Below are 25,364 nucleotides of genomic sequence, written 5' to 3' on the forward strand. Positions count from 1 at the left end.
TCATTTGTTCCTCATACATAGCGTCTGGAGTTTTTAAATTAGAAAAGAAACGGAAGGGAAACAAGTTAAAGAAGGGGAAGCACAAGGGACTCTGTCTGCTGAGTTGGCATGATAGGGGCACTAACAAGTTGTACTTTGTAATGAACAGTAATCTGCCCAATTGCATCAAAATTAAGGGTGTTTCATATATAATTTTTATTGTAATCCCAGGGATATGTTGGCTGTAATACACATCCATCACAGATCCCAACGCCTGTGTTATCCCTGAGAAACAGTGTGCCCTCTTGGCGATGCCATGATCATAAATGACACCATCACATGCAGAACTTGCACTCATAAAGGCTCATGTACTTTCCTGCAATTTCTCTGCAGTCAGTTGTGTGTAAAGTGAATATACTTGCATCAAAATGTGCTCCATGCACTTTCTTATAGTTGCGCTAAGTACCCCCAGTCCTTCCTGCCTTTCACATTTAATGTTGGAACTATTGCGTATTGATGGAGGGGAACCCTGGAGCTATGGCAACCTCTGGACCAGGTGGTAGCTACTGGGTTCCCTTGGCCCCCTGCTTCAATCGCCTCAGTTTAATTGTGTTAAATCAGATGCAAATGCAGTTGGTGCAGCGTAGTTGCATCAAGAGCATTGCACCATGAGACCTCAATGACGCATGTATTTTGGGTAAAACGCTGCATTATGGGAAGAAAACATGGCGACAACACATGGGTCCTCCTGCAACCATTTGAATTCACAGAACCACACCTGATCCTCCCTGAATCCCATGTACATCCATAGTACACTGTAACTGGTGTAGATGAGTAATTGAGGCTCTTGTCCCACACCGATTGCAAAGACGCATATATATACTGTATATCGGGTCCTTATTGCTGTGCCCAGAGCTGTCCAACTGGAGCCTTTTATGCTGCATATTGCCCTTAGTGCATTTGTTTGATCTTCAAGGAGCCACATGACTTTATTTATTAAAATGTGAGAATTTGGCCCAGTATGTGGAAACAATTGGGTCGCTCCAATCGGTCAGCTTCCATCATAAATCCACCTTGGGTACAAGTGCATTGAAATGATACCTGTTATCTGATCCGACCAATGATAGTGAAAGGTTAAAACTTTCCCTATGGGTCACTTAAATGTGTTTGAAACACGCCAGCATTTAATTAGCCATATTGCTAATTTAACATAAAAATTACAAAATTTCATGAAGAAACTTTTGCCCATGGCCAGGGCTATAGTTATGAGTCTTTAACTCCCAACGCATTATATTAATTAATCTAAATGCCAAACCTCTGCCAGGCCAGCACCCAAAGTAACCAGGACAATATATTTACAGATCCACAGGGATAGAGGGGGCTTTGGGGCAATGGGTGAGAGGGGGATGTTGGTTATATTTATTCCACACAAACTCTGCTGCCACTTACCCTCCAGAAGAAGTGACACCTCATACCTCCTTCTTTGTGGGACCCCCTTCTCTGAATGTGACTGCTGAAGCTGCATCAACTGAAGAACCACCTTCTATGAATGTAGGCCCTGAGACCTCACCCTCCGTGGCTCTGATTGAAAGCATCGCAGACTCCTGCACACCGGAGATACTGATTCTCCTGGTGGAGAATATCAGTAATAAATGTGCCGGCACCGACTTTACCTTGGAGATGATCCCTGAGATTAAATCTGCTGCAGTCACTTTCAGCTGTAACATTGGTGAGTGGTGATAATCTGATGTAGGTATTGTTGGCCAGTAGGGATGGTCTGATGCAGGTATCAGTAGGGAAAAGGTACAGTCATTGAAAATCCCAACATGGCAAGCTTTTCCTCATAACTGAGCCCTTCTATTCTCCTTATTGGCTTAAACAACCGTATCTGTGCCTTCTCTATTTCATTAATGCCCCATTTATATATATATATTTATATATATATATATATATATATATATATATATATATAGTGATCATATCCCCTTACCTGCCTCTTCTCCATGTAACCAATCCCAACTTGACCAGCCTTAACTCATAAATGAACCCGATCATTAGCTTAGTAATTTTTCTCTGTACTTTCTCTATTTCATTACTGCCCTTTATATATTTATATGTAATGATCACATACCCTCTTAACGTCCTCTTCTCCAGTGTAATGAATCCAAACGTAACCAGCCTTTCCTCATTAATGAGCCCTTTCATTCGCTTATCAGCTTAGTCACTTTTCTCTGTACTTTCTCTATTTCATTACTGCCCCTTATAAATAGTAATAATATTCCCCCTTAAGTGCCTCTTATCCAGTCTAAACAATCCCAACTAGCCCATTTTTTTCTGTTAACTGAGCCCTTCTATTACCTTTCTGTATTTTTTTATATTCCATGTATTGAAATTGCCCAAGAAAACAAATCTCGAACCAAAATATTGCTACCTTAAAGCTGTAATGATTGTTCTCAGTTTTTTTCTACGACCAGATGAGCAATTCTCAGTCCATTTCTGTGTTTCACTAACAATACCTCATATTGAAAGAAAGGACACAATATAATGTCCTGAGTTGTTGAAAATTTTATTCTTAGAACCCTTAATTTGATATTTGGGGGGGTAATGTGAATAAAGAAGAGATACTGCTCACACTCACATCTCTCGCACTGAACCAATTTACTGTGTTTAATTTCCCAGATATCCCAAATTTCATCATAGCCTTCCTTGACACCCGTCGCGTGAAGCAGATGAAATTGAGGGCAAAGCCACTGGAAGAGACCAAATGTATCAGGGTTGAGAATTTGCCCCCCAACACGTCTGATGATTACCTGATGATGTACTTTGAGTGCCCACGGTATGGAGGGGGGGCTGTAGAGGAGGTGGAGCTATTGTCAGAAGAGGATGCTGCCATAATAACATTTTCTGATAAGCAAGGTAAATACATGGAAGGAGCATATTCCACACTTCTGGGATAGTGTCTACTCTAAAAGTAGAAAAGCTTTTTTTCCTGCCAGATTGAATTTATTAAAGGTTTTAATTACCCCATTTTATAGCCACAAACACATTTCTGAATTCCTAAATGATCAGTTTTTTGAAAATGTATGAAAATGTTTTCAAAGATTCCCCATTGCAGTATCATTGCTGTAAAGTCTATCTACAATCTGCCCATCCTCCCTCGTGAATCCTATCTTAACAACCTGTCCAGGATCTTTTTAGTCTGTTTAGGATTAGTTTTGTGCTATTCAATAATAAGTGAAAAAAAAGTTCCCAAGAGACATTTCTACTGGTTTGGGTTGGTGTGATGAAAATTCTTTAGACAATTTCCAACATTTCTATTTTTTGAGGAAAATACATTGGTACATTTTCACAGAGAATTTACACATAGAGTAAATGCTCTAAAATTCTCCTGCATCAGTGTACATACAGTTTTTATTAAATATGAGATGTGTTGGGACTTTTGATGCGTTAGTAAATAAGCCCTACAATTTGTATTCATCTTTGGCTGGGGTGAAGATTTCTTTAATTTGGCAGATAATGCCTCTCCATATACCTTGGATTAGGACAGAGACACTGTGATCCAGGCCTGGACTGGCAATCTGTGGGTTCTGGCAAATGCCAGAGGGGCTGCTATAAGGTCCCATAGAAAATCAGTATTTAGTGGGCTGATTGGGCCTCTGTGTACCTGAAATGCCAGGGCCTATATTAATTCTCAGTCCGGACCTGCTGTGATCCCATTGTGCTTTACCAATGGGTCTAAATCCAAGTCCATGTTACCATTATAAGATTTGAGGGCAAGTGCTGCAGACCTTTAGTTTTAAATAGCGTTTCCAGAATTTCTCTGAAAGTTGGGATGGGAATTTCGAGAGGAAGGTATGTTGGATGTATTTGAATAAAATAATTTGGGAGGTTATAGACCAGTTTTAGCTTAAATGTCTTATGCTTGTTATCAAGCAGAATATGGTGAAGTTTTGTTATGCCCTTGTCTTCCCAGATGTTTGAGGGCAGTGTAGGACTGGCCCACAGGGATACCAGGTGTCAGTGGGCCCTCTTGCTTCAAAGCATTTGGCATATTTCATGGCCATTACTTATTTCTATGAGAACAAAGAGGCTAAATAGATGGAATAATATATTATAGTATGTAAAGAAAAGAGACTAGCAGAATAGAGGTTGCGTGAGGAGAGGAATTATAATAGTACTGAGAGTGGGCCCCTGGTCTAAGGTCTTTTTGTGGGCCCCTGGTCTAAGGTTTTTGGGTGGGCCCCTGGTGTCTCAGTCCGACATGTTTGAGGGCCAATAAATGGCAGTTTGTGTCATTTTTTGTTTCCAAGCTTAAAAGCCATGTTGCCCAAGTGAGGTGACAGCATGAGTCTAACTTTGTAAGATGAGTTGCCAGTTAATAATTCATGCAAATGGTGAACAACGGGTCATGTTATGATGGCTGATTCAGCTAATGCCTTAAAGAATGGCTTGGATGATTTTTGGGACAGACATAATATCAAAGGCTATTGTGATACTAAACTCTATAGTTTGTATAGGTATGGGTATATAGAATTTAATTAAAAGTAGAGAGGGGTGTTTGTATGGATGCTGGGTTTTTATTTGGAGGGGTTGAACTTAACTTTGTCTTTTTTCAACCCAATTTAACTATGTAACCCTTTGGTTCATGTATCCCTTTGGTTCATGTATCTTGTAGAGTTTGCCAGTCTGGGGCCTATGTTTGGCCCACAATAGGGGTGGCTACAAGTTTTCTATGTCAGTATAGGAACTGGACTTAAAGGGATACTGTCATGGGAAAAACATTTTTTTTTTCAAAATGAATCAGTTAATACTGCTGCTCCAGCAAAATTCTGCATTGAAATCCATTTCTCAAAAGAGCAAATAGATTTTTTTATATTCTATTTTGAAATCTGACATGGGGCTAGACATATTGTCAATTTCCCAGCTGCCCCAAGTCATGTGACTTGTGCTCTGATAAACTTTAATCACTCTTTACTGCTGTACTGCAAGTTGGAGTGATATCACCCCCTCTCTTTTCCCCCCCAGCAGTCAAACAAAAGAACAGTGGGAATGTAACCAGATAGCAGCTCCCTAACACAAGATAACAGCTGCCTGGCAGATCTAAGAACAACACTCAATAGTTAAAACAAATGTCTCACTAAGACACATTCAGTTACATTGAGAAGGAAAAACAGCAGCCTGCCAGAAAGCATTTCTCTCCTAAAGTTCACGCACAAGTCACATGAACAGGGGCAGCTGAGATATTGACAAAATGTCTAGCCCCATGTCAGATTTCAAAATTGAATATAAAAAAATATGTTTGCTCTTTTGAGAAATGGATTTCAGTGCAGAATTCTGCTGGATTAGCACTATTAACTGATGTGTTTTGAAAAAAAGATGTTTTCCGATGACAGGATCCCTTTAAATATCTTCCTTGATTGCATTGCCAGACTTTTTTGGACAGATTTGCATCTGGTTAGTAACCCATAACAACCAATCAGTAATCAGAATTTTCAGCCAACTGCAGGAAAATAATGAGCACCAAAAATTGTTTGATTGCCACAGGTTAGTGCACAAGGGCACTAGAGAGAGCTTCTTTGTTTACTATATATTTACATTTTTTAGGTAAAAAAAATATTTTTTCTCTTTAATTTAATTTGAATTATTTTCTTTCTTCTGGGGTTAAAACACTATTAAAATTAAAAAAAAAAACTATTGTCCTCATTGAGCCAAATCCCGAATTCTCTGGTGTTTTACCAACACACACCAAGATATATATATTTTTTTATACAAAATGCAATTAGACTTTTTTTTCCACTGTCTTTAAACTATCTACTGGATTGTAGGAATTATTGTCTACATTTCTGTTTTTATGACCCTTTCTAGTTATCAGAAAAGTGTTGGAGAAACAGCATGTGTTTGGGAAGAAATCGATATCAGTATATCCATACTATGAGTCCTTGGGTGTAGCACTATATGGGGAAAAGGGACCTTGTGTAACATTACCCAAACCCCTGGAGTTTCCAGTCAGTCCATATGTACTGGAATTCATACTGGGAAATCCACAGATAAAAGACAACATGCATAAAAAAATGACAGATAAGAATTGTGAGCTCACATGGCCAGAGCCAAACTGCTCCAATCCCAACATTAAACTCTCCATTCCGAGATCCATATCATCTAATCTTAGGACTGTGGCAAAGATTGTACATACATGGAGAGATCACGTCTCTACAGAATTCTCTAATGTTATTTCCAAGTTCAAAGCTGCAGAATACAATGTGAGTCCATCAGTTTGGGAAGCCATTATAGGAGAAGTCAGCAGCCCCACATATGAGGGAGTTTTGGTCAAACCAGACGTAGCCAAACAGAAAGTCTTCCTTGCAGGACTCTCCAAGGATATTACTAAGATAGAACAAACTTTCAGGGACCTGGTAGAAAATACAACTAGACGGATTGATAGACAAAACAGCAGTATGGAAATGTCTGAGCCTCTGGCTCCTGCTCTCTATGAAATAATGTGTAAAAATGGCCATTTAAAGAACATCCAGTCACAGGCTCCAGAACTCAGAATGGAGTATGATGTGCCAAACAGGAACCTTAAACTATATGGAGTCAAAGAAGAAGCTCTCTTTGCCCGATGTGAACTACTTAAGATAATACAACAACTGAAATTTAAATCCATCCCACTGGATTCCCATATTATCCATTTCTTGGGGCTTACGGACAATGATGAGTTGTCCTGTCTTCTCCTCACACGGCACAATATTAATGCAAAGTTCCAGACTGAGGATAAATCAGTCACACTGACTGGACTCTCCATGAACGATCTGTCAGAGGCAGAAGAACAGATGAGACGTGAATTAGTTTGTAAGCAACTTACTGTCGAAGACAAGATGATTATCAAGGGACATGAGTGGAAGAGTCTCAAAACACATTTGTGTAAATTATTTAACTCAGAAAGATGCACGGTTTTGATTGAGGAGTTTCCCAGAGGAGCAGAGAATCAGGTGGTTATTGCTGGTCTGGCACCCAGTGTAGGAACTGCTTCCGAACAGATCCATGACTTTCTGGAGAGAAACACTCCCATACTGAAGGACATACCAGTAAAATCTGTGGCCGTTATACAGTTTATTAAAGAAGAAAAGAAAGATACTTGCAAGGAAATAAAAAAGAAAAATGTAAGTGTTACTTTGAAAAGGAAATCTATTACTCTGAGTGGGTGCAGACTTTATGTTGAAGAAGCTTCTAACCTTATGGAAGGGGTTCTTTCTTCACTACACAATGATGTTCTCACTGTAAATAAGCCTGGAGCCAAAAAGTTCTTTATAGACAAGGAAGAAATGTTAGTTAGTACAGCAAAGCATAAATACAAGTGTTTAATATATCTGCAGAAGGAAGGAGAAGAAGATTCTATGGAAATTGATATAAATGTAGATGAAGAGCCACAGTACCAGATACGCTTGCCATATGGAATTACCATTGCAGTCTACAAGGATGATCTGACCCGTCACCGGGTTGACGTTGTAGTTAATGCAGCCAATGAGGATCTGAAGCACATTGGGGGGTTGGCATTGGCCTTACTGAGAGCTGCAGGGCCTAAACTACAAACTGATTGTGATCATATAGTTAAAACCAGTGGGAGATTATTTGCAGGTGATGCAAAAATAACAGATGGTGGCAGTCTGCCATGCAAGCAGGTAATACATGCTGTTGGGCCCAGATGGGATCCAAGCTCACAAGTAAAATGTGAACGTCATCTTCGCAAAGCAATAACCAATAGCTTAGAACTGGCTACAGAAAATGGACATAGTTCTATTGGTATCCCAGCGGTCAGTGCAGGAATATTTGGGTTCCCTCTGGAGCGCTGCATTAAGAACATTACTGAATCCATCAGTCAGTTTTTGGAAGATTATCAAGGGACTTCTTCCATTAAAAGGATTCACATTGTGGACACAGATGATAAAATAATTTCAACATTCATTAAAGCGCTGAAAGTTGAATTTGGAGATACAAATGAACAAGAGTCCCCTAAACGTAAAGTTGAGGAGGAGAGAAGGAGGCCAAACGCCAAACCAGAGGGAACAAGAGAGCCGGCCCTCCAGATGATAAATGTCAATGGGATAACCATTAAATTAATCAAGGGAAACCTGCAAGATGCTACAGTAAGTCTTTTGAACAATATTTGAATAATATATAGTGGATAATGTACCCCCTACTGTAATTTATAAAGATATTATGTTACCGAGGAGTTACGTGACCATATAAAAGCACGAGGCCGCAGGCCCCCTCTTAAGTGGGGGGTACATTATCCATTATAATCTACAGTTTCTGGGTTCAGTTTTACTTTTTTTGAAGTGTCTCTACAAGTTGATTTTTATCTTTAACTGCAGCTCTTTTAGGTACCTGTATTTTATTCTTGCTTTCTAAATGGCACACGTCTGCAGCTGCCTCCCTGGTGTCGCTCTTTTCCTCACAGGATTCCTCTACATTTTCACTCCCCCTCCCTTCCACTATCAAGTATCGCTCCCCCTCTGCGTGACATAATTTTCTTTTACTGCATCAGAGACCAGTTATGCAGGGAAGGAGAGGGAGCGAGTGGACGGGAGGCAGAGCTAGACTTTGGTAGTGTAGGGGAGGCGGAGTGAGACTTCAGACACTGGACGGGAGGGGGAGCGAAAATGGAGAGGAATCCTGTGAGAAAAGCAACACCAGGGAGGCAGCTGCAAGAGAAGACCTTCATCGCATAAAACCAGTAAATCACGTTGTGGGAAGTGATGAAATGTGGAGCCCGAAAGCTATAGCGGTGGGAAGCAAGTGTAGAGGAGAAGGCAGCAGCTGCTAGTGCTGTCTCTTTAAGCTTATAATCAGCGTGTTCTGACGAAAGAACGCGTCGTTTATAAGTATATAATTACCAGTCTGGCACCATAGGGAAATGACCAGACTGTAGATTATATTACAATAAACATTATTATGTATCTCATATACTGTAACATTTGTATGTCTGCTTCACCGATTGCAGTTTTTTTGCCAATGGCACATGTGTAGCAGTGGTTCTTATAGACATAGAAACCAGCCGGATTACATCTGGGTTATCAGGACAGTAGTGGGTGGTCATACCATGTACAATTTGTAGAAACAAATATAATATATGCTTGGGAGCTGCTTATTAAATATTTGGATACTTCAAATCCATGTAGGCATCATGTTTGATTTGTCTGTTTTTTGGTAAATTGATTGGTCACTTTTATTGTGTATATACAGACAGATATTATTGTGAATAGTGTTGGGAAGGACCTTGATCTTGATAACGGTGGTGCCTCCAAAGCTTTATTACGCAAGGCTGGGAAGAAACTCCAGTACGTTCTAAATGAAGAGTGCAAAGGAAAGCAAGTGCAAGAAGGTTCTGTGTTTGCAACAAATGGCTGTGACTTGTCCTGCCAGATGGTCCTTCATGTCATTACTCCATACTGGAACCATGGAAGCAGTTCCGGAGCGAAGGTAACACTAATGTTTCTAAGATATTAGCTGATATACACAGTTAGTTCTGACAAAGGCATGGAGTTTGCTGTAGTTTTATTAGTATGGGATTCTGTATGAAGAGATTTAACATCTACTGCTTGTACTTTGGGATAATGCAAAAATTTGAGGTTGAAACTGCTTATCAGTCACATGTTGGTCGATCTAACACGGCTTTATTTTCAGACGTTAAGGGAGATCATTCATACTTGCCTCAGTAGCACAGAGAAGAAACAAATGACTTCCATAACATTCCCAGCTATTGGAACAGGAGCTTTAAGTTTTCCCAAGAATCTGGTTGCCGCTATAATGTTTGAAGAGGTGGAAAAATTCACCGGAAGCAAAAACATTCAGCATCTCCAAGAAGTCAACTTTGTGCTGCATCCAAGTGACATGGACACTATTACGGTAACAGAGCTGATGCATTCAGGGCATGAGGTCCCTACTGCAGAATAGTGCATATGAAATAAACAAAGAATGAGGGCAAGTCTGTCCATTATACTTTTTATAATACATGTTCAAATGGACTTGGAATTCCTAACCAGTCTGAAATCCACAGACCTAATGTTAATATAAGCAGTACTCCATAGACCTAAGTATTTCACAAGGGTGCTAGAGAACACAATACTATATCAATGAAGGCCTGGGTCCTACACTAAGGGGTATGACAAATTCTTGAGATCCTCTCAAGCAAACGCTGAACCAACAGAAATCTCCATGTAATGATTTTTATTTATTTTTTGAGCATATAGAATTAGATCCAATGCCCCACTGTATATTCTTCTATTTATGCTCAATGTTATAATTAACATTTTCTACAGGCATTTTTTGGTGAACTGAAAAAAAGAATAGGCACAAATGCACCTCAAGTAAATCCTGGGCCCAAACCAATTGCCTCAAAAAGTTCAGGTAAGGAAATGCTTATTATAAATGTTATAGTAATTGTTATGTCTCTCCCAGTGTATCAATAGAATAGTAACTACTTCTGTATGAAAAGTACCATTATCATTTAAGAGAACTATGCACTGACTGTTATCAGAATCAATAATGAATATAACCCAGTATAATCATTTCTCAGGTGCAGAGGTGTTTGGGTCAGTCACTACCCCGAATCTTGGTATCCATGAGATGAAAATTGGATCAGTTACATATCAAGTGAAAACAGGAGATATCACCAAGGAGACCACTGATGTTATTGTCAATTCATCCAATGGAAACTTTACTCTCAGAACAGGTACAGAACCCCATTTATTGTTTGGGATTGGCAAGAATATAACCCAGGTACCCAGAGAGCAAAGTTATTGTGCTGGAAAGTAATACAATAGGATGTAACTTTGCTTTAAAAGTGAAATGGCTGAGGTTGGGGTATATATATTATATCCTACTTTTTATATTGTGCCAACTCATTTCCACAGTGCTCTACAAAGATTTTACATCATTCCCATCGACCTTGCCTCAGTGAGCTTACTCTCTCCCTGCCTGGGTTCCCTTAGTAATTAACACCTATACCTGTGACTGATTTGTGCCAGCAAATTGGGCACCAGGGAACCCTACAGACTTGCACCAGTGTAACCAGTGTCAGGGGGGTATATTGCAACATTGGACCTATGGGAATGATGTGGGGAGTATAACCAGTATGTGTTCTTCAGGAGTATCCAAGGCAATTCTGGAGGCTGCAGGGCAGAGTGTGGCAGATGAATGTGCCAAGCTTGGTAAGTACCTAATTACAGTATTATAAATAAGGTACAATTCCAAGGTGTTTCTCACATCACAGCTGGTTTAGATGGTAAGGGGCCGTACACCACTATAAGTGAAATAGGTTAAGTAGCCATAGGAATAAGAAAGAAAGTATAGGGTTGGAACCCTTATCAGACTGGGTCATTCAGACAAGACACATCCCATTAATTTACAAGAACAAAGAGGTGCGTTGGGATTTAATCTCACGATGTAAAGACAGGAAAGGACATATTGTCTTCTCACAAGAGAAGGCAATTTCCTGAGGTTACCGTATGTAATTCAAATGTTCATCTTGTCATTGAAGTGGAGTGCATGTGACAAAATGCACACTACATGTTTTGGGCTAGGCCCTTTATCACACTTCACCCCACTATCACTCCTTCAATAAACTAAATTGCAGTCAAAGTCTACTGCCCCTACACCAAGAATTTATTTATAGACTGACTTGATTGGGATATAAGCGCAGGATACCCCCTGTTACAATCAAATAATTGTAGTTACATCAATTCTCTCATTTTTGGATTAGCCCATTACGGTATGTGCAGCTAGAATGTAACAAAATGCCCCTTAACTAGAAACCTGATGTGAATTATTTCAATGAAGAAGAAACTGACTGTTTCCTTTCTCTTATACTACACTGATATGCTACATTGTTTTTTGTGTGTGACATAGTGTCTCTTTCTGGCAGGGTCCATGCCCCACAGAGGGTTTATCATTACAGATAAGGGGAATTTACTCTGTAAGAAAATCCTTCATGTTTGTGGGCGGAACTCACAGAGTGAAATTAAATCATGTGTATTGGATGCGCTGCAGGAGTGCGAGAGACTCCAGGTCACATCTGTAGCATTTCCTGCCATTGGATCAGGTGAATTTGCCAGTTAATTATATTTGTTATTGGACTGTTAATGGAAGCCATGAGAAAAGTAGGTCATGGTCGAAAGGTTTATTTTGATGTCTCATTTGTAATATTACACGTTTCTATACAACCCTGTAGGTTATTGCTTTTCTCCAGAAGGATAATTAAGGCAGAAATAAACATTATGATGTCGTTTGTATGAGGTTTCTTACCATAGTACCTACAGACTATTATGCAACACCCTTGTGGGTGGTTATAGAAAGAATGTTGTTGGACACAATAATTGTTCATATTTTGCTTCGTGACAGGTGGGGGCAGTGTGCGACCCATGGATGTAGCTGATGCCATGCAGGAGGCAGTGATAGAATTCATCACCTCTAAATCTTCCCAATGCCTTCAGATGGTCAAAGTCGTTATTTTCCAGGAGAAAATGCTGCAGGATTTCTACAGGTGTATGAAAAACAAGGAGGGAACCATTGTGTCCAAACAAACCTCTTTATTGGGCAAGATATCATGTAAGTGTGCCCTCTGACAACCCAAACAGAATTATCAGTATGCTATTCAGTCTGCCAATTCCCATATCTGCCTGAAGAATTTAGGTTTAACCCCTCCCCCCTGTACAGCTTAATGATTGTCCCATCTAGTCTGCACCTTCCCCTATTTACCTAAAGAGCCCAGACTTATTCCCCCCCCCACACCAAGTACAGCCTTATGTCTGTCCCATCCAGTCTGCCCCTTCCCCTATCTATTTAAAGAGCTCAGGCTTATGTCTGTCCCTTCTTCTCTCCCCATCCTCTATCTACCTAAAGAGCTCAGCCTTATTCCATCATTAGTACAGCCTAATGTCTGTCCCTTCCCTTATCTACCTAAAGAGCTAAGACTTACTCCCCCCCCCCCCCCGTATGGCCTTATGACTATCCCATCTAGTCTGCCCCTTACCCTGTTTAACTCTGGCTCAGGCTTATTCACTCCATAGTATGGCCTTATGTCTGTCCCATCTTGTGTGTCCCTTACCCTATGTACTTAAAGAGTTCAGGCTTATTTACTTTCAAATACATATGTTTGGGGGGGGGCGGTTCATGAATATATATTATGTAAACTTCACAATAGACCAGGTAACAGCTTGTTTGGAAAACATGGTAGGACACAGTTGACCTCATAATAAACATTAGAAGGGGATTTACTAAAATAAGAGCTATTATGGGGCAGCGCAGTTGCCAGTTGCAAACAATCCAATCTTTGCTTTAATTTTCTGTTATTAGACTGAACGTGATTAATTATAGTTTGAATTTTACTGGCAATTTAGCATTGTGAAATGTGCCCTGTACGAGATAACCCTGAAGTCTTCTATCGTATTGCTATTTTATATGTGTTTTCTTTTTGCAGCTTTTTTTGGTTCTTTATTCTCATTTGGGGAGACAGAAGAACCTTCAGTGATAATGCTAAAAGAAAACATTGAACCGGCTAATTTTTATCTTTGTGGAGAAGCAAGAGATCAGGTGAAGGCAGCTAAGCTGTGGCTTGAGAAACTTATACAACAGGAGCAGAGTGAGAATATTATCACTAATGACTGGATCTTGGAATTTGATGAACGGGAACAACAGAAATTATGTGAACTTCAAAAAAGATCTCAAGTGTCAATTAGTTTTGAATACCAGAGATCTACCATTATAGTGTCCGGTCTCACTAGAGATGTCTTCTATGTATCCAAGGAAATTGAAGACATGATAAAAACGATATGTGCTAAGAAAACACGAGAGCGGGAAGCAGATCTCTGCAGTAACCTGGTGGAATGGCGGTACCATAATGGCTTTAGTTATGTTCCATTTGATAAAATGTCTAATCTGGATCTTGAGACAGCCAAGAGTGAGGGCCGGCAAAGTCTCACCATCAAAGTTAAGGGGGTTCATTACACAGTTAACATGGAACTAAAATCTGCATCAGACCCCAGTGGAAAGACGGTGAAGATTGAGCGAGCACCTAAGAGTGGTCAGTAATTGTTTTTCCCTGTGTAGTTTAATATCTGTGTATTTTGCCGAAATAATTTGGGTGTTAATGGGAGGAGCTGTAGATTCTCTTCTGCAAACACATAAAACACAAATATATACAACAGTTGTTTAATGTCTGTGGTAACAATACTTTTTATTTAATGGTGAGGAATAAACTTTCAGTAATTGGGGCATGTCTTACCTTTTGGGATAATTCTGGATGCTTTGAGGAAATGAACCATTACACATAGTCTAGAGTTAGTTAAAATGTCTGGTATACTGACCTTCCTGATGATCCCTCAAACTTGCTATCTGGGTCTTGGGGTCTCTTCAGGCCAGCACTAGCCCAAGCTCTGCTTATACATCTATTCTACTTATTTAATGGAATCAGAGAAAAAGTAAAGCTACTGTACTTTTTATAATCTTAGAAACTGACCTTATTCTGTTGAACTGGGGTTTTTGAGGCCCACCAGGGCTGCCAACTCAGTCCTCCCCAGCCCAGGAACTAACTCCTCAACTTTTCAAACCTGCACCAAATGCCTTTCTTACTTGCAGCCACAATCAGGGGTGGGGGTAGAGCACCCAAAGTACGGTTTAGCGTCCACCAGGGCTGTCACCAAAGGGCCCACCACCCCAGTTAAGAAACTCACAGTTTGCCTACACTGGCTTCACCCCCCCCCCATGTGCCTCGTATCACATGTACCTCTATTTGATCAGGGGTTGGGGAGGAACACTCAATGTCCTAGATCAGAGTAGGGAGCGGGTCTGGGTCAGCCATACGGGCCAAGGCCCACCAGGTTTTTTCCTGGTGTCCTGCTGGCCCAGTTCGACCCTGATTCTGGTTGTACCACATAACAGAATATTTTGCCTGGAGAGGCTACCCTAAGCTCTTCTACAAGTAAATTCTACCTGGAGAAACAACTACTATAAAGGTTCCCATCCCCTTCACTTACTATTAAGACTCATTCACTTGGTTGTTATCCTCATCCCTCTATTGTCACAAGGAAAGTTCACATTAAAGGAGAGATGTTCTTTCAGAGTAATAAGCATATGGGCAGTGGGAAACAACAGAAGGACATCAAGGGGCATATTTATTTTCCTGTGTAAAAAAAGCGGGATAATATGGCTTTGCCATGTAGAAAACGTCTTAAAAGCGGCATAAAAAATTTCCACATTTTATGTTAGAGTGACTTCCGCCAGAAGCAATGTAAAATAACGGCGGGAAATCTGGCATTTACATGGCGTAAAATTACACACACCATGTGATATTTTACACAGCTTTTTGGGGCATATTTTACACAGCATAATGAATATGCCCCAAGACTGATGTTACGTGTAGGATCAGTTATGTTAGTTCAGTTATCAATTACTGATCTAATTGCTCAGTTCAGCCTAATGTGACCCATCATATAGAATGGTGAATACAGTAGATACAGTACATGCTGATCAAGCACATAGATATTCACGGGGGGATCTTTAGGGTGGCCTTATGCCAACTTTTGTCAAGCAGGTTGGCATTTCTGTATTGTACCTCTGGGGGCAGTCTATTAAACTATCCTTTTTGATCACAGTCAGTCTGTCCAAATTTGTTATTTGCCAGCGACCCTTCTTAGTGGATGGTTGCAACATTGACAGATGCAGAAGTAAGAGAAGTTACAGCTTCTCCTTATTTACACCCAGATTATTTGAACCCGATGGGTGTCCAAATCACAGAACAATTGAAATACCTAATATGATATCCCAATCTTCTTCTAAACTGTTATAAAGGCACCACAGTGGTGTAGTAAAAATCATCCATTGTTCCCTTTTATAACTAAATTATCCAGGTCTTCTCCCCAAGCAATATAACAGTGCTAGATGGGATGAGAATTCGGGTCGTGGGCCCATGTAAAAGCTCTGTAAGGGGCAGGGAGTTGTTACGGTCTCTAACAGCTAAATGTAATAGCATCTTTGTTACAGGTGAATCCATGGAATTGCCACCGGGGTGGGAAAATATGACAAGTGAGCAGGTGAAAGTTGTTCCACTAAATCCTGGGGCCCCGGAATACAATGATGTGCAGAGTCAATTTCAAAAGTCCTGCCCAATGAAAATTATTAAGGTAAGAGTGTACTTTTTGCATCAGTGCTATGTGATGATTGGTTGAACCCTGTTACCCACTACTTCATTGGACAAAAACTAAAACCCCTTTACCCACCACTCCATTAGAGAATGACTAGAAGCCCTACCTACTGTATCTGTGGCCCTGACTTGCTTCTGGTAGGGGGATTAGAATCAGCAGGGTTCTGACATGCTCTTTCATGGATTTCCCAGAAGCCTCGTGCCTTGTAGGACTCTCCCTGCTTTATTTGGCAGCTGTTGCTTATCATTTATAACTGTTATACCTGGAGATTCTCCAGTGGTGTTGGAGTTGTTCTTTTGCAGACTAATAGAAATCCTTGGATTTACCAAGAGCAGTGGTAAAATAAAGATCTGCAAGTCATATAGTGATCTGTCAGCCCAGTTTTGCTTAAACCAGGGGTGTCCAAAAGGTAACGTGATCAGAAGATCTCAAGACACTGTCAACAGCTTGTCTAAATCACTGTCCTATTTCATGGATTTCATTCAGATATTTATTATATTAAAGTTTCATAAGAAATAATTGTTTGTTAAATAATACAATATACATTTTCTGCTTGGGGGACACAGGGACAGTGGGGTATAGCTAGTACCACTAGGAGTCAGGACACAAGAAAAATCTGACTCTGCCTCCACTGGCTATACCCCCAGCAGGGGGAGCTTAAGTCAGTTTGCTTTGTGTCCTCAGGAGGACAGGACATTTTTTATTTTAGTCTTTTAATATTTTTTAAGAGTGTGATCAGCTAAAACTGACACCATGGGGTAACCAAGGGCCTCTACACTGCGTAGAGTTACCCAACTGGCGTTCCCCAACTGGGGATCTGTTTCTGGGGTTTGTACCAATACTCTTGCATAGACCACCCAGTTCACTCGACCCACTCTTCTACCTACAGGGGTGCGAGAACTGGCCAGAATACATAGGAGTATGCTCCAGGGGTAAGTAGTGCTGAGCTCTCCTTTTCCCCCAGTCATACCTGCAGCGCCTGCAGTATGGAGCGCCTGGTGCGCCATTACATTCAGGGATAGCCGCAAGGAGCAGGCTATCTATTAAGGCTGTTTTTCACAACCTGCTCTACCGCAGCCATGTGCAGAGGTACGACAGACACTGGCATCCCCAGTCCCCTCCAGCCGCACAAACAATCTTGCGGTTCAGTTGGAGGGGACGGTAACTGCACGCCACTTGTTTAAAACTTGGCGCTGATTCTCCCCTAGGCGCGCACCACTGATCTCGCGCGAACACGACCGTGCCGCCATTTTTTCAGCGCTGAGACTTTGCCGAACGCAGACACGCGTTCTCCAGCAGCAGGGAAACAGACACCCAACGCTGATACCAGTGCTTAGCGCACAGCGCTCAGCTCCGACTCACGGACAGAGCTATTGGGGACAGGAGGTACTAGTGAGTGCTACCATTCAGGGCATTCCTAGGAAACGCTGCTCCCTCTAAACTGCACCCCACTTTGTTGCAGGTTACTTTTTCCTTAACTTCTGCTGGGGACAAATAGGTTAATTAAGGGGCATTCCTTCCACCATGTCTGAGGGGAAAAGGGACACCCTCTTCCCAGGGGGGCCCCTGCAGCCAAAATTAAATTTCTGGCCTGCGCCAAATATTGCAATCGTTTGCCTTTGGAGCACAATGATCCATTGTGTGTAAAATGTAAGCCATCTGAGCAGGTTTCTGATCCCCCAGAACCTACCCCCCCCAGTGACCCAAGCCAACCAAGGCGAAACATCTACTACTTCAGAGGGGACAAGAGCTAGAGACTCTTCACCTCCCAGGCCATCCCTAGAAGACCTTCCACTCCAGAGTGGGCATCACAATTGGCCACAGGGATACCAAGACTAGCTCAGTCTCTGGACAAACTTCTTTCACGCCTTGATAATCCTAAAGGGAGGCCATCTAAACGTAGAGCTCCTTCCCCATCCGATGAAGACTGTGACTCTCCACCCAGTTTTTCTTCACCTCTTCCAGATTCCGGTGATGAATTTGATCGCTCAGAGGGTGAGTTATCTTCTAACTCTGGTCCACATGAGGAGGAGCCTTCCAAACTCTCCTCTGAGGCAGTGGACTCCCTAATTTCCTCCGTCCTAGCGGCTCTCCACCTTCAAGAACCGGATGCCACATCCGACTCCATGCCACAGTAAGACTTCACCGGTATTCCCTTCTCACTCACAGTTGGACCAGATCATCCAACAGGAGTGGGATAAACCAGAGAGAGACGTTTTCAGGCAAATTGAAGTTTTCAGAAGCTCTGTCCATTCCCTTCTGAGCTCACAGAAAAGTGCAATGTTACATTTATAGGTGCAACAATTGATTCAAATATACATTAATTAGTGATATAGAGAACAATTGAAAATTTAACTATTTAACTATTTAATTAGAATGGACTCTGAACTTTATTAACTGGGAAAATTATCAGAGACTATTTTTTATTTATTTTTTGTTTTTGGAGTATTTTTTTCACCCATTTTTTTCACGGTTTTCTCTTATCTTGATTTAATGAAATAGTTATGCTTTCAATTGTCCTCTATATCACTAATTAAGGTATATTTGAATCAATTGTTGCACCTATAAATGTACCGTTTTACAGAGATCCAGTATGCTTGACAAAGGGGCGTGCCACGAAACGTTGCACTTCCGGTATTAAAATTTAGCAAGGTTTTCACCTGCAAATATAAACTTGCGTGCCAGTGTGCTTTCTTCCAAGTATTACTTGAGGTTGCTGATTACCATTATCAGGCCTAACATCGGCTCCCAGGGTCTTCACCAAAATCATGGCTGCAGCCACAGCAGCTATCCGCAATGCAGGAGTATCCATCACTCCGTATTTGGACGATCTTCTAATCAAGGCTCCTTCTCATCTGGAGGCTTAACTATCACTCAAGGTGACTATGGATATTCTCCAGAAACTGGGCTGGGTCCTGAACCTGCCCAAGTAATCGCTAACGCCCAGCCAATCCATGATGTTCCTGGGCGTGCAGTTCAACACTCAAACACAAAGGGGTTCCTTGCCTCGAGAGAAGGTACTTCATCTTCAAGGTTTGGTCAGCTCCCTCCTAAAAAGACCCTGACACACAACAACGTTTTGCATGAAAGTGTTGGGGGTCATGGTCTCCACCATAGAGGCAGTTCCTTTTGCCCAATTCCATCTCCGAGAACTCCAATGGAACATTCTGGCAGCCTGGAAGAGAAAGTCTCAACTTCAGGAGATTCGTCTAACTCGCAAAACGAGGACATCCCTCCGATGATGGCTACAGACCACTCACTTCTCTTCAGGCAGACCACTCGGAGAATCCCTGTGGCGCATACTCATGACCAATGCAAGTTTTTTCGGCTGGGGAGCAGTTCTCGAGGGAAAATCAGCACAGGGAATTTGGAATCCAGAAGAAAAGAGATTACAAATCAATCTGCTCGAAATCCGAGCGATTCGCCTGGGCCTGGCCCATTGGCAACAGGATCTGACGGGGCAGGCCATAAAGATACAGATGGACAATTCCATGGCGGTGGCCTACATCAACCACCAAGGTGGCACAAGAAGCAGAGGAGCTCTAAACGAAGTGAGGCTCATTTTTCAATGGGCCGAGAAACATCGAGCCCTCCTGTCTGCCATATACATCCCAGGCCTGCTAAACTGGGAAGCAGACTTCCTAAGCAAACAGTCCTTAGACCCGATCAAGTGGTCACTAAAGGACAAAGTCTTCCTCGAGATAATGTAGAAATGGAGAATTCCAGAGGTGGACCTCATGGCGACTCGACACAATCGTAAAGTTCCAACCTTCCTTGCTCGATACAGGGATCCTCTAGCCTTAGACGTCGATGCTCTCACGGCGGATTGGCAATTTCAGCTAGCGTATGCTTTTCCTCCTCTTTCACTCATTCCAAGGATTCTCAGAAAACTGCAAAGAGAACAAACCACTCTCATACTCATAGCACCAAGGTGGCCTCGACGCTCCTGGTTCACGGACCTCCTCTATTTGTCAGTGGCAGAGCCATGGCCTCTACATCAAGTTCCAGACCTCCTAATACAAGGTCCAATACGACACACAAATCCAACCAACCTAAATTTGACAGCATGGCTCTTGAGACCCAACTCTTGACGCAGAAGGGTTTCTCTAAGGCCGTAGCTCCCACTATGTGCTCTGCCTGGAAACCAGTCTCAACCAAAGCTTATCACAGTGTCCACCTGGTCCACCTATCACCAGTGGTGCATCCTCCACAAAGCAAATTTCAAGGTGTTTTCTCTAGAACGGCCCTTCCTGTCAGTGCAGCAACCATGGGGTTAAGTATCCACCTCCGGAGGCAGGACAGAAGAAAAAAATTTGAATCTCGACTCTGCCCTCTTCGTATAAGCTCTTGCTCCTCCTGATTCCCCTCAGTTCTTTTCTTCTGTCCTACTTAGAGGTTGGGACAGCACTTTTTTTTAATTTCTTTCTTTTTTTCTTTTCTATTATTTTTCCTTCTCTTCTTCACAGGTTTTACCACAGATATGAAGAAGGAAGCTTATCCTAGAGCAGGAGGCATCCTAGCTCTCATTACATAGTCTCTGTGTTTCTCCCCTAACCTAATTCCACTCCTCAGGACTGGTAATGGTTAACCAAGGGGACCATTTCACACTTACAGCACAGCCACCCTCTCTTTTTTTTATTCAGCATGTAGACTTGTTGTTGGTTACATACATAGTAACATAGTAAGTAAGGTTGAAAAAAGACACATGTCCATCGAGTTCAACCTTTTTTTTTTTTTTTAATTAACTACCTATCTGCCAGTTGATCCAGAGGAAGGCAAAAAACCTATCTGAAGCCTCACCAATTTGCCTTAGAGGGGGAAAAATTCCTTTCTGACTCCAAAATGGCAATCGGACTAGTCCCTGGATCAACTTGGACTATGAGCTATTTCCCATAACCTTGTATTCCCTTACTTGCTAAAAAGCTATCCAACCCCTTCTTAAAGCTATCTAATGTATCAGCCTGTACAACTGATTCAGGGAGAGAATTCCACATCTTCACAGCTCTCACTGTAAAAAACCCCTTCCAAATATATAATACATAATGCCTACATAGTGATTATACCTATAGCACACATGGGCTACTGCTTTATATATGCCCTCGGGGGAACACAAGACTAATACTTAGGACTGTGGGTGTTCTTAAGACCACTTTTGTTACTAAGGCAAATATATACTGTATATATGTTCTGTTTCAGACAATACATCATGGATACAGACTTGGGTCTTGAGGAGATTAGGAAGGATATGACCTCAGCTACACCAAAAACAAGGAAGGCAGATAAAAAAGCCCACAACCAATTAAAGAAATGCAAGTTTTGTAAACATACATTACGCAAAGGGGAACAAGGAGTCTGCTTAGACTGTGCAGAACCAGCAGATTCAGCACCAACTTTATCGTCACATCCAATTCCATTGCAACAGGCGGATGCTAGTCCCCCACACTTAGAACCTCAGGATCCTTCTACCTCAAAACCTCCTCAACTGGAGGAATTGTTTGACTGGATCAAATCAACCATTCAATCTTCCATTGCTCAACCAGCTAAGCATAGTAAGAAACAAAAAGCACATGCCATCTTAGGAACAACTGCATCTGATTCTGAAGATCTTAGTGATCAAGATAGTGATGTAGAGCCAGGAAAAATTTCTGATTGTGACAACTCCTCTGATGACTCAAACACAGAACGCCAGTACCGCTCCATTGCGGGAACAGAAACCGCAAAACAGTTACTTCGAGAAATGCTAGCTACGCTAGAGATTAAAGACGAAACAACAGCCACATCAAAGGCTTATAAAGTCTTAGGGATACAACCCAAGAAGTCCAGAACCTTCTTTGTCTTTAAATCAATATCTCAGGTTATAGAGAGTGAATGGTCAAAGCCAGACCACAGATTTACGCAAACTCAACGATTCTTAAACACTTATCCTGTTCCAGAAGAACAGCGTAAAATGTGGAACAAGGCCCCTAAAGTGGACTCAGCGGTAGCTCGCTTGTCCAGAAACACAAAGCTACCAACTGAGGAGGCGGCTTTCAATGAGCTGATGGATAAAAAGATGGAGGGGGCTTTAAGGAGAGGTTTTACACATACCACATCCATTCTCAGACCGGCAGTAGCATCGGCTGGATTAGCTCGTACGGCCAGATTCTGCTTCCAGGAGCTACAAAAGAACCCCACTTCTATAGAAGAATTACAGGAGGAGTTACAGCGTCTTAGCTTAGCTTTTGCTTTTTTGGCAGACGCAGCCATGGACACAGTTAGGCTGGCGGCCAAAGCCAGTGTTGACACTGTTGTAGCTAGATGAGCACTTTGGTTACATCATTGGTCGGGTGATACAGCTTCTAAGACCAAGTTAATGAATCTCAAATTTACAGGAGACACACTTTTCGGACAAGATCTCAAGCAGATCATTACTGAAGTTACTGGTGGTAAGAGCACATTTTTACCTTCAGGCAAAAAGCCAAGATCAGAACAACCTACTAGACCTTACACCAGACCTTGGGGCTCCCAGGGACGCCCCTTTCGTTCCTTTCAAAATACCACTTTTCGCCCTAAACAATCAGGTGGGGAGACGAGAAAGAGTAGACCCAACTGGTCTAATCAACAGAGACAGACTAGGAAACCAGCTCCTTCAAAACCCAATTCAGCCTGACTTCGGGCAGGGAGAAGCGAGGGTAGGAGGCCATCTTCAGCAATTTCACATGGCAATTTCACATGGCAATTTCACATGGCAATTTCACATGGCAAAATCACATACAGGACAATTGGGTACTCTCAATTATAACAAACGGGTACCGAATTCCATTTGACAGCCTACCTCCTCGCACCTACAAATGTTCATCCACTCCAGAAAACCCATCCAAAAAACTCACTCTAGCTGCAATCGTGAACGAACTGAAGCACAACAATGTCATTTTACCTGTACCTGCCAAAGAACGTTACAGAGGTTTTTACTCAAATCTCTTCTTGGTCTTAAAGAAGGAGGACACCTTCAGGCCGGTACTAAAATCTTTAAACAAGCAGGTGTCCAATAAGAAATTCCGCATGGAGTCCATTCGGTCAGTGGTAATGTCAATGACCCACTATTGCTTCATGACCAAAGTAGACCTTCAGGATGCGTACTTACATGTACCCATCAGGAAGGAATCACAGCAATACCTAAGGTTCACAGTTCTAGAAGAACATTACCAATTCAGGGCGCTTCCCTTCGGTCTTTCTACGGCACCCTGAGTTTTCACAAAGATACTCAGCCCCCTGATTGCACACCTCAGGCGTCTAGGAATCTCAATCACACCATATCTAGACGACTTACTCATCAGAGCTCCGTCCTACGACCAAAGTAGGATTTGCGCCACGATACTCCAACAGTACGGTTGGATCGTGAATTACAGAAAAAGTCACCTCACACCTACACAGCAAATTCAATTATTGGGAATGTTGTTCGACTCATCCTGTCAGACTACATCTCTACCTTCAGAGAAGATTCAGACAATCGTGCACACAACTCAACAGGTTTGCACTCAGACCACCATTTCAGCGGAGCAGTGCCTACAGGTATTGGGCTACATGGTAGCAGCATTGGAAGCACTACCATTCGGCAGATTCCACACAAGAGACTTTCAGAACCATTTTCTAAGCCTTTGGAACAAGAACCACTCAGACTTATCACAAAGAATTCCACTTACTATGCAAGTCAAACGTTCACTGAGTTGGATGGGCCTTACCCCAGTGGACGGTACTGACCACAGACGCCAGCCTTACTGGCTGGGGGGCAACTTGGCCACCTCGGACATGCCAAGGGACGTGATGACTGACTGAGTCCAAACTACCCATAAACGTACTGGAGATCAGTGCAATATGAAATGCCATCGTTCATTGGTCTCAGTAATTAAAAAACCTGCTGCAAATTCAGTCCGACTGTCAGGGAGCCGGGAGCCCCCTCTGGGAAGTAGTCCGGATCTAGGAGGAAGCCCCTCAGGAGGGATCAGGGTCGTGGTATCCAGGGATAAGGCAAGAGGTCACAACAAGGAATCAGGCAGATATAAGCAGGGGAAACAGCAAGGGAACCCAGGAATCTCTCAGGGAACAGGATCCTATTTTCGGGCGCCATCTTGGCGCCTCAGGCGTCCTTTTATCTTTGAATTTGGCGCCCTTGCGCCAGCGTCGGCGCGCCTGCGACCGTCGCGCCGTGCTGGCGTCACAACGCCGACGTCGGAACCCACGTGGGTTCCCTGGGCGCCGCCATCTTGGATTCTTCGCCGCCGGGAGCGGAAGCGACTCCTCGCGCTCCCGGCGGTCTTGACAGTACCCCCCCCCTCACGGGGGGCCTCAGGACCACCGGGACTTGGTTTCTGGGGAAACTTGGAGTGGAAGTCTCTTACCAAACGAGGAGCATGCACATCACGGTGTCCCTCCCAAGAGCATTCTTCGGGGCCAAAGCCCTTCCAATGGATGAGGTATTGAAGGGACCCTCTGGAGATTCTGGAATCAAGGATTCTCTCCACCTCGAATTCTTGTTGACCCTCCACAGAGACGGCAGGAGGAGGAGATTGGACACCAGAGAAACGGTTGGAGACGGTGGGCTTCACCAGGGAGACGTGGAACACGTTGGGGATTCTCATCTCTGGTGGGAGTTGAAGTCTGATGGCTACAGGGTTAATTATCTCCAAGATGGGGAACGGACCCAGGAACTTCGGATCCAACTTGGGAGATGGCACCTTCAAGCGAATATTCCTGGAAGAGAGCCAGACACTATCACCCACCTTGTAGGGAGGAGAGGGCCTTCTACGGCGATCCGCGAAAGTCTTGTGGACTAGAGCACTCTTCTCCAGATTAGACTTGGTTGCAGCCCAAATAGCAAGCATATGGGCTGCCAGATCATCTGCAGCCGGGACGTCCGACAACACGAAGTCCTGAGGAAAGGCTTGAGGGTGCTGACCATACACCACCATAAATGGAGACCTTCCTGTGGAGGAATGACATGCATTATTATGAGCAAACTCCGCCCACGGGAGGAGGTCAGACCAATCGTCCTGGCAAAGAGACACGTGGTTCCTCAGGAACTGTTCTAAGGCTTGGTTCACACGTTCAGCTGCCCCATTCGTCTGCGGGTGGTAGGCAGACGAAAATTGAAGTGTTATTCCCAAGTCTTTACATAGGGAACGCCAGAACTTGGCGGTAAACTGGGTG

The 25,364-nt window shown here is 42.6% G+C and overlaps 1 protein-coding gene across 4 annotated transcripts in view; it reads left to right on the forward strand.

The window, feature by feature from the left end:
• LOC108701243 (protein mono-ADP-ribosyltransferase PARP14) overlaps window positions 1-25,364 on the forward strand; it is a 39,336-nt gene that overhangs the window by 2,265 nt on the left and 11,707 nt on the right. Inside the window, exons 4-16 of one of the 4 annotated variants that reach the window (XM_041577440.1) lie at window positions 1,436-1,708; window positions 2,659-2,895; window positions 5,845-8,123; window positions 9,223-9,459; window positions 9,664-9,885; window positions 10,299-10,386; window positions 10,556-10,711; window positions 11,127-11,189; window positions 11,903-12,079; window positions 12,379-12,585; window positions 13,457-14,059; window positions 16,018-16,157; window positions 21,375-21,562. In XM_041577440.1, coding sequence (XP_041433374.1) covers window positions 1,436-1,708; window positions 2,659-2,895; window positions 5,845-8,123; window positions 9,223-9,459; window positions 9,664-9,885; window positions 10,299-10,386; window positions 10,556-10,711; window positions 11,127-11,189; window positions 11,903-12,079; window positions 12,379-12,585; window positions 13,457-14,059; window positions 16,018-16,157; window positions 21,375-21,407 — 4,715 coding nt within the window. In that variant the 3' untranslated portion in view covers window positions 21,408-21,562. Of the gene's footprint in view, window positions 1-1,435; window positions 1,709-2,658; window positions 2,896-5,844; window positions 8,124-9,222; window positions 9,460-9,663; window positions 9,886-10,298; window positions 10,387-10,555; window positions 10,712-11,126; window positions 11,190-11,902; window positions 12,080-12,378; window positions 12,586-13,456; window positions 14,060-16,017; window positions 16,158-21,374; window positions 21,563-25,364 lie in introns of those variants that run through there. The other 3 variants (XM_018235602.2, XM_018235603.2, XM_041577439.1) reach the window with 3 other exon arrangements.

The sequence above is a fragment of the Xenopus laevis genome, chromosome 9_10L, assembly GCF_017654675.1.
Source record: "Xenopus laevis strain J_2021 chromosome 9_10L, Xenopus_laevis_v10.1, whole genome shotgun sequence".
In the NCBI taxonomy this organism is placed as follows: Eukaryota; Metazoa; Chordata; class Amphibia; order Anura; family Pipidae; genus Xenopus; species Xenopus laevis.